General features: G+C 40.4%; 3 protein-coding genes across 3 annotated transcripts; all 3 read left to right on the forward strand.

Moving 5' to 3' along the window:
• Window positions 1-556: 556 nt before the first annotated feature.
• Window positions 557-1576, forward strand: LOC109505878 (protein ZW2-like). Its single transcript, XM_019850672.3, has one exon. The coding sequence runs from the start codon at window positions 641-643 to the stop codon at window positions 1433-1435; it is 795 nt and encodes a 264-aa protein (XP_019706231.1). The 5' UTR covers window positions 557-640; the 3' UTR covers window positions 1436-1576.
• A 1661-nt stretch (window positions 1577-3237) lies between these two features.
• LOC105046169 (transcription factor bHLH52) lies at window positions 3238-5803 on the forward strand. Its single transcript, XM_019850586.2, has 3 exons — window positions 3238-3453; window positions 4503-5202; window positions 5501-5803. The coding sequence occupies exons 2-3, from the start codon at window positions 4519-4521 to the stop codon at window positions 5696-5698; spliced, it is 882 nt and encodes a 293-aa protein (XP_019706145.2). The 5' UTR covers window positions 3238-3453; window positions 4503-4518; the 3' UTR covers window positions 5699-5803.
• A 1278-nt stretch (window positions 5804-7081) lies between these two features.
• On the forward strand, window positions 7082-8767 carry LOC105045826 (uncharacterized protein At4g08330, chloroplastic). The gene is made up of 2 exons (XM_010924245.4): window positions 7082-7292; window positions 8124-8767. The coding sequence occupies exons 1-2, from the start codon at window positions 7210-7212 to the stop codon at window positions 8512-8514; spliced, it is 474 nt and encodes a 157-aa protein (XP_010922547.1). The 5' UTR covers window positions 7082-7209; the 3' UTR covers window positions 8515-8767.
• The last annotated feature ends 3173 nt before the right edge of the window (window positions 8768-11940 follow it).

Raw genomic sequence — 11940 nt, forward strand, 5'->3', positions numbered from 1 at the left:
CTGTTCTTTTCTACAGTTTGTTAGGTTCCTCGTTTCAATTTGTATGATCTACATGTAATTCATTTCCTTTATTCTGTCTCTAAGTCAAAAGCTTCTACGGTCCCGTCTTGTAATCAATATGCATGCTCGCCGTCTCTGTTTTTTTTGTTCTCATACAAGTTTATGATTTACCGGAAAACAAAAAAAAAAAAACAGAAAAAGGAAGCATCTACCACGCAACAGAAATTAAGACCCACGGAACTAATTGAGCTGCCACGTGCTGATCCGCTCGAGCCACGTACCCATCCTCGTGGAAGGCCGGTGCCAGATCCAAACAACCGACACAGTTAAACATACGTATCCTCAACTCTGCTCTGCGTGCTCATGCGGGAGCCATCGCTACCACATCACCCTTCACACGGCCTCCAACCAATCCCCAGCCGAAATCCACGTCCCAACCGGCTGAGAAGAATAGATTCGGCCCCATCCGCCAACGCATCCCTGTTCGCTAAAACCAAATCTCGGGGCGCCGCCCTTCCCATGCTTACCTCTATATATATATATATATATGCAGTCCCAAAGGAAGACCATAATAGAGGCCATACTTGTCCAAGTGCTCCTCCCCTACGTACGTACGTACACTACCTTTCTACTATATACGATGGCCGAGCAGGAGATCTTTGCCCACTTTTTCGAATGCTGGCTTGGTCAGCTCGACCGGGACCTCCAAGCCCTCCTCGCAGCCGACGTGCCCTCCCTCGACCCACAGCACCAACCCCACAGCGACGCCAACAACAACGAGCACCATCTCCGGTCTCTAGTAGACATGGTCAAGGGCCACTACGAGTACTACTACCGCGCTAAGTTGGCGTCGGCACGGCGCGACGTGTTAGCCATCTTCTCCCCGGCCTGGGCCACTTCCACCGAGAAGCTCTTCCTCTGGGCCGGCGGCTGGCGGCCCGGTGCCGCCTTCCAAATCCTCTACTCCGAGTCCGGCCGCCGGGTGGAGCCCTGGCTCGTCCAGGGTGTGCTCCGGGACGATGACCTGGCCGGGCTCTCGGCCCTCCAGCTCGAGCGCGTGGACCAGCTCCAGAGGAGGACCCTAGAGACCGAAAGAATGATATCGGAGGAGGAGGCCGAGGCGCAGGAGTTGGTCGCGTGGCCGCAGATGATGGAGATCTCGCATGAGATCACGGTGAGCGGGCTAGAGGTGGCGGCGATGGAGGATGGGTTGGTGGGAGCGAAGGAGGCGATGAGGCGGGTGCTGGAGAGGGCGGACCAGCTGAGGCTGGAGACGATCCAAAGCGTGGTGGGGATTTTGAGTCCGCGGCAGGCGGTGCAGTTTTTAGCCGCCGCCGGAAAGTTGCTCCTCCGGGTGCATGAGTTCGGCAAGGCCGTTGACGCGGCCGCCGCCGTGATGCCCGACGGAATCGAGTCTGAAAGGCGCAGACGGTAGACTGTGTAGTGCTTGGCGGTGGTAGTCATGTCGTTTCGTCGCCTGAGCAAGCATTAACATGTAGTCAGCCTGAACAATATTTACAATACCGGGTTGTTTTTTATTTACGTTACATAAGTCCAGGCATGTAATCTTTTTACATATTTGTTTTCCTTTTTTTTTTTTTTTTTCTGTAATCTCATAACAATCCAAAGTATTTAAATCTGTTTATAAGTCTCCACAATGCTGATATAAAAATGATGCTAAATTTTTCAAAGGGATGAAAACAAAAGTATCATCCTTTTTTGTCACCGTAAATATGTATTAACACAAGAATTAGCAAAGATTTGATTCTGAGTTTCAAAGGGTTGCTTCATATTATATTAAGCTGCATGCTTCGTATGGGTTCTGGTTGCCAGGGGTCGGGTGGCGAGCTAAACCGCTTCATAACATTATATTAAGCGCCAGTTCTTACCAAAAAAAAAAAAAAAACGCCAAGCTTATCCGGTCAGTGTTCGACAAGTCAAGTCTGGGTGCAGCGCTTTCCCAGGAACTCCAAACGGCTCGGTTCCACTAGGGGGAACGTGAAGCCAACCAAAATTACCATGTCCCGCAGGAGAACGATAAGCCGTGTCGGTCTCATGGCTTTCTGGATCCAATGGATAACGGTGAGGGAAGCGCGTTCGAGCCAAGCCGCAACCCAACTAAAAACGTCCCAATCTGCTCGAAGCCAAGCTAGTAGCCTAGTACTTAGCAACCAGATGTTATAGAGTTGATTCTTGGATAGAGAATAATTCCTCAATAGTGTGGATGTTGATAGTCATTTCTCTTAAAAAAGATAATAAATATTCAAATAAAATTTAATATATTTCATAAGGAGAACAAAAGCAATATGTCTTGATTATAATTACAAAATTAACGATTACATGAGATTATATAGCAGTAGTTTCCAACTTTCCTTCCCTCCGTCCTCCCATGACAATGCCCCCCTCAAGATCAAATAAAATTTTCTATTTCGCTTGACTATTAAATAGACTTTTTATCTTTTTTGATTTTAAAATATCATTCTCTTTTTCTGATCCAGTTATAGAATTGTCCTTTTTTATTTCTAAAAAGATACATATCACCTAATTTTTCAATCAGGTGCCAAAACTTTATTTATGATCATTGTTATATCACGGACTCCTTAATTTGTGTCATACTAATAGAAAAATTAAGCTTTTAACATCATTAAACCCAAAAAGTTAACACATGTACTCATTAATTTCACAGTAGCCACTATTTATAGTCTCGTTCATCAAAAATTTCGGCGCCAGCTAGATGTCCTTTTACAAGTAAAGGCACTTTATTGCGGCGATTCGGTTCTCAAACGAGGACCAAGATTATTTACCAAAAAAAAAAAACCAAGATCCCAAAATCTATTTCTTCTTGTTTTTGGGTTCTTTCTTGGATTCCTAAGACATGCAGCATCCCTGATTGTAACATTCGTACTAGCTTAGGATGCTTTACAACGGTAACAAATTTTCACCAAGCTTTTTTTTGTTTTTTTAACTTACAATTAGCTTTTAAGATCAATATACCTACCACTATTTTCATAATCTTTTATCTCAATCAAGAAAAATAGAAGCTTAAGAGAATGTGCACAAGAGAGAGAGAGAGAGAGAGATGGCGGTTATGAGGTCTAATAGGGTGGGGGTGGCGGAGTGGGCGGTTAATGGGAGGGAGAAGGGGGAGGCGGAGAGATAGGAGGTTGTTAACGGAAAAGTAGAGGAAAAAGAACCCACATACCTGAGATTAATATATATATTATATATACCGACGCACTATATCCTCCCGTCCATTTATTGCAAACGTTAATCCGAACCGTCGGCATTTCCGTTGGCGCATCACGAGCCGCTTGCCCTTTCTCTTTCTTCTCCCGTTATAGTCCTGACCGCTTTGAAAGAGCCCCAGATTAGATTGCGCTGGGAGAAAGATCCTCTCTGTCGAGAGTCCTTTGACGACATCTATAGCCGCCTTGGACCGAATCTTCCTTTCAGGTATGTCTCCATCTCTCACTGTTTCTGTCTCCTCTCCGTCCTCTCTTGTCCACTCTTACGTCTGTCTACTAATAAACTATCCACATGCTTGCTTTTTTCCCTGTTTCTTTGTGTTTGCTCTGCCTTTGTTTATGAATTTCCTGCATGTAGTATGGATGTATTCATTGCATGGGTAGAGATGCCATCTTCTTCTTCTTCCACTACATTGCCATGCTCCTCCTCTTTCCCCTCACTGGCAACTGGCAACTGCTTTATGTTTTTTTTTCCATCACTCTCCGTACTTTCATGTTTAAAAAGGAAAAAACCAGCTACTATGTAAACTTTGAAAGTGATTTAAGCTATACAGGGACAAGAATGTTTATACAATGAGATCATGAATTATCCATATCCATTATTTTTGCACCGATTCTGTGTAGCGTGAGACGAAATTGCACTTAGAAATTTCATCATTCTATGACACAAATGGGTCGCTTTTAATATTATGCACAAACACTAAATTTGCTGCATGGACTACTGTACATTGCTGAAGTAAATCTCTGCAACTATTTAGTTTAATCCAAAAAAAAAATAAAAATGATAAGCGTGGTCGGCAGGATGCATTACATGTAATTCTGAACGAAATCATTGACCACTCAACAGAAAAGATAATTACTTTGATTTATTCTTATTTTAATTAATGGGAAGGATTATGTAGTACAATCTGATAGATCCAATACTGCTTCTTTGCAGATAAATGAATCATTACATATACTATGGTTTCTCTAATAACAGTTAAATCTATATGAGGCACGATGAATTGTCATATTTAGCAGTCGCCCCTGTTTTGTCTTATTTTTCCATTATTGGTGCTTTGTTTTTAACATTTTCGCATTACAAAGAGTAAACCGCTTGAATTTTACTTCGTTTTTATGACAAACGGATACTTCTTATGAGTATATGATGGATGATTAATTGCTATTAAGATAGATGTAATCTTGTTACCTTGATTTATTTGTTAGTCCTTGGCATACTAAATGTTGTTTCATTTTTGTACCCATTAAACATGTCAGGATCTACTCTCACTTCATGGCATTGAGCTTCCACTCCAATTGGGAATCACTGGACCATCCAAGTCCAGAGATGGCCCTATTTCATGACCACCAATCTGAAGTAGCTGATGCTCTCCTTGGTTTCTTCTGTGATCCTCTTGAGGCTTCTTGCCTCCCCATCGACTCCCTTTTTGATCCACCTGATGATCAATTCTATGCCGAGACCGACCCCTATTCACTCACTTCCTTCAACCACCCCTCCCTCTCTGCTCCCTCCTTGCTCTCCATCCCCCCTGACCATTGCGCATCACGTAACGAAATTGACCTGTACCAATGCCCCAAGCGACCAAGGAGCTGTAGTGATCTATACCATCCTTCTGATCTCATGCTTGAGGCCAATTCCTACAATGGCGCAGTTATCGGGCCGATGATGGCTAGTTTTCAGGCACCGAGATTGTTATCGGAGTTCGCGGTCCCTCCCCCGGCAATTGGCCTACCGGTGTGCAATGTAGAGAGGAAGATGAACGGCGGGTGCTTGTCAGCACAGAGTGTGGCAGCGAGGGAGCGAAGGAAGAGGATCAGTGAGAAGACTCAGGAGCTGGGGAAGTTGATCCCTGGGGGAAACAAGATGAACACAGCTGAGATGTTTCAAGCTGCCTACAAATATGTCAAGTTCTTGCAGGCCCAGGTTGGAATCCTCGGGCTTATGAGCTCCATTCAGGTAAATAGCAGCATACACATTTGAATTAATTATGGCAGTTCAGCTTTTGATTTTGTCTACAGCCCTGGAGGTTGATCTCAGAGTGATCATTTTTCTTGCTTGGAAAAAATGGTTGGGTCATGGTCAATCACTTAATGGAAATGATAAAAGATTTATTCATATTAAAAACTAGAGAGAACACCTTAAAGGTACTCCCAACATGCAATGCAACAACAGAGGAGATTTCAACCATTAGGCTATAGTTCTTTCAATGGTTTTGTACTAAAAATTGGTACACTGCATTGTGGTGTATGTATAGGGTTGGAAGGCATCATCACAGGTGGAGCAGCAGCTTCAAGTGCTGCTTGGTTCTACAACCATTCAAGAGAAGCTGTATGGTGAAGGGAGGTGCGTGGTTCCAAAAGAAGTGGTGGAGGCCATGGCTCAGGACCATGAGATCAAATCAAATCAGTTGATATGTAGAGATCTTGATCGGTTCACTGAATCGATGGGATGAATGGATGGTTGTGGTACAAATTAGTTTGTATTACTGATTAGTAGTTAGGGCTTTTTTTTTTTTCTCCTTTTTCTTTTCTTCTTTAGCCCTGTTGTAGTTGTAATATTTTTTTTTCCTTTTGTTTATATAATCATCTTTCAAGAAATTAGTTCTGTCAATGTCCTTCTCTACAAAATTAACTTTTCTAGCATCTCTTAATCCCCCCATCCCCCTCCTAGATTGTGCTTTCTATTCAAGTAGACACTAAGTTCCTGTTTTATTAAATTAAAAAAAAAAATCAGAAATCTATATATGGAATACAATTATAATCTGTTCCATTTTGATTTTCTTTTTTTTTTTTTTTTTAAGAATAACATTTCATTTTGTTTAGTTAATTTTTTTAATACAGGGTTAGACTTTAGCTACCTTCATGTATAGGTAAATATCCTTCACAAGTATTGTGAATAACATCTATTTGTCACCTTTCGGGTTTTGCGCCACCAACTAATTGGGGTTTATATGGTTGCAAGAAGGAATAATGCTTGGCACATGTGGTGTCCTAATCTTAACCCAATAAGTTCTTTTGCAACTAAATGATTATAATTTGTAATGACAAAAAAAATATCCATCATTAGATGATCATGAGATGGTGATGACTGAATTCTTTTGCCAAATATGACAATTTAGCTGACATCCTTTCTTATCTGAATCTTCTCTTTTTCTATAATTTTGTCATATATAATCGGATTTTTTTTAGCAAATGTTGGGGAAACCCATCAAAATCTGTCGTACATGTGACTAGTTTGAAGCCATGACAAAAAGTTCCAAACGTTAACAAGATGAATGAATGAATCCACACCTTAAAATTACAGAATCAAATTTAATTATTAACACAAGATTGCATTGCCCCACCCTTCATCATACAAAGCTTGCTTATTCCGAATAATAATTTAAAATAAGCACATCATGACATGAAGATTTTGTGTTCCTAATCAGCATCTGATTTCCCTCCCCAAAATGGAGCAGTTGCAAGGCTCCCTCCTCACAAGGGTTGTCATAGTATCATTATTCTCTATCCTCGGTTTATTTAAATCAAGCAATTACCCTACCCACCTTTTCTTTTTAATAAATCGACAGCCCAACGGCAGGATACTCCCATTATTGTCAAGCAGTTAGTTTGTGAGATCATTATAAATTATCCCTGGGACTAAATAACTTTCTCTATGCTAAAGTTAGTAAGGTACGTGACATAATAATAATTAGGTTAATGAGAGGAACGGGAGAAAAACAAAGAATAATTAAAATTAAGATTAGCGTAATTAAAAAGGCTAATGACGTGGACCGGCAGTGTGAAAAGCATTACACAATAAAGAGATCCGCTGGCTCCTCCGCGGCGTACTTTACACCTCGACCGTGAAACCCCTTGTCTCTCTCTCGTCTTCTTTCTTTTTTTCTTTCTCGAAGCCATCGCCTCCTTCCCTGTCGACCTCGCCGACTACTTCTCTTCTCTCTCTCTCTCTTCTGCGCGTCCGATGTTTCTCCAAGACGGTTGTGTGGCGGAGACCCCAGCAATGGCTCTCCATTCGTACCCCTCCCAAAGAGACGTTACTTATGGGTTTGTTGTCTCCCTTTCTCTTCTCTTTCTTCTTCTTTTTAATTTTTCTTTGCTTTCTATCGAGAAGAAGGAGATCTTGAAGTGATTCCTTTGAAGGTATTGAGGTTTGTTTGAAAGATTTGAGCTTGGCTGGTGAATGATGAGTTCGATTGCTTCTTCTTCTAGATTAAGAAAGCCGCTGTCTTTTCTCTATGCCCTTTCCTTTTTTCAGCTAAAACAGAGGATTGGGCGGTTCGATTCAGGGAGATTAACACAAACTTCCCAAAATTTTAAGTATGGAGCTAAGCGGGGCTTGAATTCTAACCCTTTGGAAACCTGAGAGTTGAAAAAAAAAAAAGAAGCTTTCTTTCTGTATCTCGTAATTTAGTCTGCAAGATTTTGTTTACATAACTTTAATCATGATCTTTTGATTCCTGCCTCCCAAGATAACACCTTTTCTTTCTCATCTCAAGCCTGGCTAGCTCATGATCAGCTGCTCCTTTTCTTGATGAGGAAAAAGAAAATTTTCTTCTCTTGTATTCTTCTTCTCCTTTTTAAGCTTTGTTTGGGGGAAAAAACGATTTTGTTGCTTCAATCTTCATTGGCTCATGCAAGCTTCTCTAGATATAAGGTGGGCACAGTTTGTAATCGCTAGAAACAGTAGATTTTAGATTTTAGAGCTAGGCGAGTTGCTAGCTTTCTTTTCTGAGGAAGTAATTTACTAATTTTTCCTGTATCAGTAATTCGGACTGTAATTCCTAGATTCATGTAAGCTTAGTCATGATCTTTTAAGTTAGCAAGTAAATCTTCTGATGCACTCTCAGAAAGGTGAATTTGATTCCATTCTTGCAGCTGTGGTCACTGTGGCTACGCATTGAATCTAAGCTCATCAAATCGGAACACCACCAACATCGGCTTAAAGTATGGGAAAGCAATCAAGAAAGGAGTTGTATCATTCTTCTCAATAGATGAGAGTCGGTTCTCTCAAACGGATGAATTGAGGTGTCTACCTTACTTCAATTCAAAGAACTCATGGGGTCTCTTCAGGCGGAAGACCAGACTCCTCTGCCGCAAGTGTGGGAGCTATATTGGTAGTGCTTATGATGAGAATTCCCCTCCAATTGGGTCGGAAAATTCAGACTCGAGCTCTGGAAATGGGGCCTCTGCTTGCAAGAAGTACAATATCAAGATCAGTGCACTGCAGCCATGGTCAGATGACTCAGGTATTCCCCTTTTCACATGATGGAAATGAGCAATTAATGAGGGGCCTTTAATGCTGGTTTGTCTCTTGGCTTAAGAGTAGCGTATGAGAGGACAAAATGGAAGGTGGGAAGATGTTAGCCATGTTTGTTATTGTTTTGTTGACCTCAGATGTACAAAGGTGCTTGGGTTATCGATGGGTGGTCTGTCAAGGTATATAATAGATGTGTTTTGCAATTTTGTTGTGCGTGTATATGATGGAATTGAAAATAAAATTTTGTGTGTTGTCATGCTTATTTTTGTTATCTGTCTTCTTTGTGGAAAATAGTAGTTTAAATGTATTATAGTCCATCATCTTTTAAATATCAGTATTCACTGATTTGTTGCCACATGTTCCTATGTGAGTAGATCTGTTATGGTGGGGGTGGGTGTGGGTGTGCGTGCGTGTGTGCGTCTATATATATATAATGATAGATATCTTGTTGGGGGGGGGTTGGTGTGTCTATATATATATATATATATATATATATATATATATTAGAATGTTCGATGAGAGAGCACTGATAGATATATTTAGGGTGTGTGCGTGCGTGCATGCGTGTATATATATTAGAATGTTTGATGAGAGAGCACCGATGGATATCTTTAGGGTAGAATTATTTGTTCAAAGATTCATTTAGAATAATCCGATGAATAACAGACAACTTGATAGAGAGGCAGTCACACATTATTAATCATGGGAAGCTGATGTATTTTCAGTCTAGCTAGAAGGTATAGGGATGTTGCTTTCTTGATTTATGACATGTTTTTTAGAGTTTGTATTGTTTCTGATTTGTTCTACTTTTCTCAGGTTTGTTTATATGAGATGCTTGTTATTTCTATTTTGTTGTTAATATTACTGGCTAGAATGTAAAGGTGCATCCAACCGACAGTAATTGCATTTGGGTGGATGCATATTGGTTTACTGTCATAGGAAGAGTAATTTTCTGATTCTTACATTCTATTTTTGTTTTGCCGGCCACAGATTCAATTTGCTACTAGATTTTCATTTCTTAAACCAGTTAACTGGGTCTCATCAACTCAATGTTTATTGATGTCAGTTCTTCGTCCTTCTAATAGAAATATAAGAGGTTGGCGATATCCTTCCTCTTCATGAGTTACTCAAATCCACATGACACATTGCTTGTCAGTGAGCATTTTTGTTTTTATGATTCTGATTTTGGACCCTGTAGACCAGTATTTGATTTTCTTATACTGACATCTCTCAATGAGGAGGTTTACTGTCCACCAATTTGTGGTTATAAATACCTAGAGTGCGTTTTTGTCCTTTGGGGTTGCCTTGATTGAATTTTGAGCTCATTACGAAAACATGGAAACTGTATGTAACCTTGCTTTATTTTATTATTTTCTCTGCTTCTGTCTTGAATAACTAGCAGGAAGAACAACCTAATTAACATGCATAGACGATTAATTGGTTTATAAAGACAATGCTTTACATCTCAGCCAAGATAAAATTGGCAAATCTGAATCTCCCATCTTCTCTGTCATTCTTTATAAATTGGTTTAGTGTGTCTCTGAAGTTTGAAATCTTGTTTGGAGGTTTCTTACATTGATCTGACTGTCCACTATCTTTCACCATTTTAGTTCTATCCCACATGGCCATAAAGTCATTTTAGTTCTAAAACCACTGTGTTCTTGTTGGCACAATTGATGGACTCATTTTTATCACTTGTATGTATGCATATGTATGTATGTATATGTATTGCTTTTCTCCTGACTTTGTTTGTACGAGGACTTCTAATTAAACAACTTCTCAAAAATTCTTTACACCATTCCCTACATCACTGTATCTGTGACGGATAATCTCTCTCTCACAAGTGCTTCCAAAGCTTAATATTTATGCATCCAACATGATATGAATCCATGCTTCGTCCTCTGTGGATTGTTTTGAGTCTGAAAGTATCTTTCTGCTATGCTCTTCTTGCTATGCAGCTTTAGAACCTTCAGAAACCCTTTCGCCTCACTTGTTTGATTATTTGGTAATGCTGACTCTTTTGAACTTTCCTGCAGAAATAATATGATTATTTTTAGTGATCCCATCTGAGGAAAATCTAGCAAATTTCTCATTCATGTTTTTGCGAAATACAAACTTCTTATTTATTTGAAAGTAAAATATCATACGTCAAGCATGGAAAATATTTTAGCCACCATTCGGACAGAGAAGTCCCTAATTTTCCAGTGCACCGCTTTTGCAGTCATCTGTACTCCAATAACAATGAGATTCCTCACTGAATTAGCATCAGAAGCAGAAACCTGTATGAACGAACATAAGGAAGTGCTAGAACCATCCTATCTTTAATTTAGATGATTCGTGAATTAAATAACAATATAAATTCTAAGTAACAAAAACCAAACAAAAGAATTTATCAGGGCACATTCTGCATTAGCCAACACAGACTACCAGTCATCCAGAAATGAGTTAAAGAACTCAGAAATTCCAAACGAAAGTTCGCAGCAGAAGCAAAAGCAAACGCTCCTGATGCTGTAAATTACTCTCTGACAACACCAGAGGCATCAGTCTGGTACATCGCAGGCTGGTCATCGGAGTATATGGTGTTGGACACTAGTATATATACGATCCCTGTTGATGTGTTTCACCTTGTTCCCCGTGGTCATCGCATCCAATGGGTGATAGCCATCGCTTTAAAATTGGCGAAGGCCCTCTGTGGGAGCACACGTGATGAGTCGGTGTTGGAGTTCTCAAGTTGACTGTTGATCTGATCACTGACTTGAATGCTCTTGGATGGTTGTATCGGTGTCCCACTGCCCAGGTTTCACGAGGATAACTGTGATGTTTTGTCGGACTTGCTGGGGCTGGAGTTGATGCAGGCTGTCCCTGGCTCTTGAGTAGTGCGTTGGAGAAAGGCACAACCTCTCCATGGCTGATGCTTGGCTTCTCTTACTTTCTTGGGTTTTCAAGTGGGAGGGGAAGAAGAATCGAGATATGGTTTTTTGTGTTTGATTCCTTCTATCCTCTTTTCTCCTTCCACTCCTATTTGCATGGACTTGCTGAACTTTGGTTTCTTGACAAGTCAGCAAAACAGTATGGTCAATGCCTGCCTTTTACTCCCAACTTTCTCACTCAGATTCCCTTCTTTTCTGTTTGCTATTTTTCATGATATTGCTTGTTATGATCCATATCCAAGCAAAAAGGATATCAAAGCTTACAGGTTAGGCAAGTTAGAAGTATGAATGGTGATCACGTTTTATATTTGTAGGGGCAAGCAGAAGTTGCTGATCAGACGTACTAAGCAAAATGGTGGAAGACATGAGGGAGAAATAGCAGAGCTTATCTATTAACACTTCAGTGGGTATGGTGAAATTGTTTAAACAGGAATTACTTGATTCTTCCAGTTGTACATGAAAGTTTCAGTAAATGAAAACAGGACAAACTGATTTCAAATTCGAC

The sequence above is a fragment of the Elaeis guineensis genome, chromosome 5 (assembly GCF_000442705.2).
Source record: "Elaeis guineensis isolate ETL-2024a chromosome 5, EG11, whole genome shotgun sequence".
NCBI lineage: Eukaryota > Viridiplantae > Streptophyta > Magnoliopsida > Arecales > Arecaceae > Elaeis > Elaeis guineensis.

What these genes read in the sequence shown, in the direction of transcription:
- LOC109505878 (XM_019850672.3), top strand. Translation starts at nt 641, where the DNA reads ATGGCCGAGCAGGAGATCTTTGCCCACTTTTTCGAATGCTGGCTTGGT.
- LOC105046169 (XM_019850586.2), top strand. Translation starts at nt 4,519, where the DNA reads ATGGCATTGAGCTTCCACTCCAATTGGGAATCACTGGACCATCCAAGT. An exon ending in GGCTTATGAGCTCCATTCAG is followed by an intron (nt 5,203 to 5,500) that starts GTAAATAGCAGC and finishes GTGTATGTATAG; the next exon opens with GGTTGGAAGGCATCATCACA.
- LOC105045826 (XM_010924245.4), top strand. Translation starts at nt 7,210, where the DNA reads ATGTTTCTCCAAGACGGTTGTGTGGCGGAGACCCCAGCAATGGCTCTC. An exon ending in CAAAGAGACGTTACTTATGG is followed by an intron (nt 7,293 to 8,123) that starts GTTTGTTGTCTC and finishes CCATTCTTGCAG; the next exon opens with CTGTGGTCACTGTGGCTACG.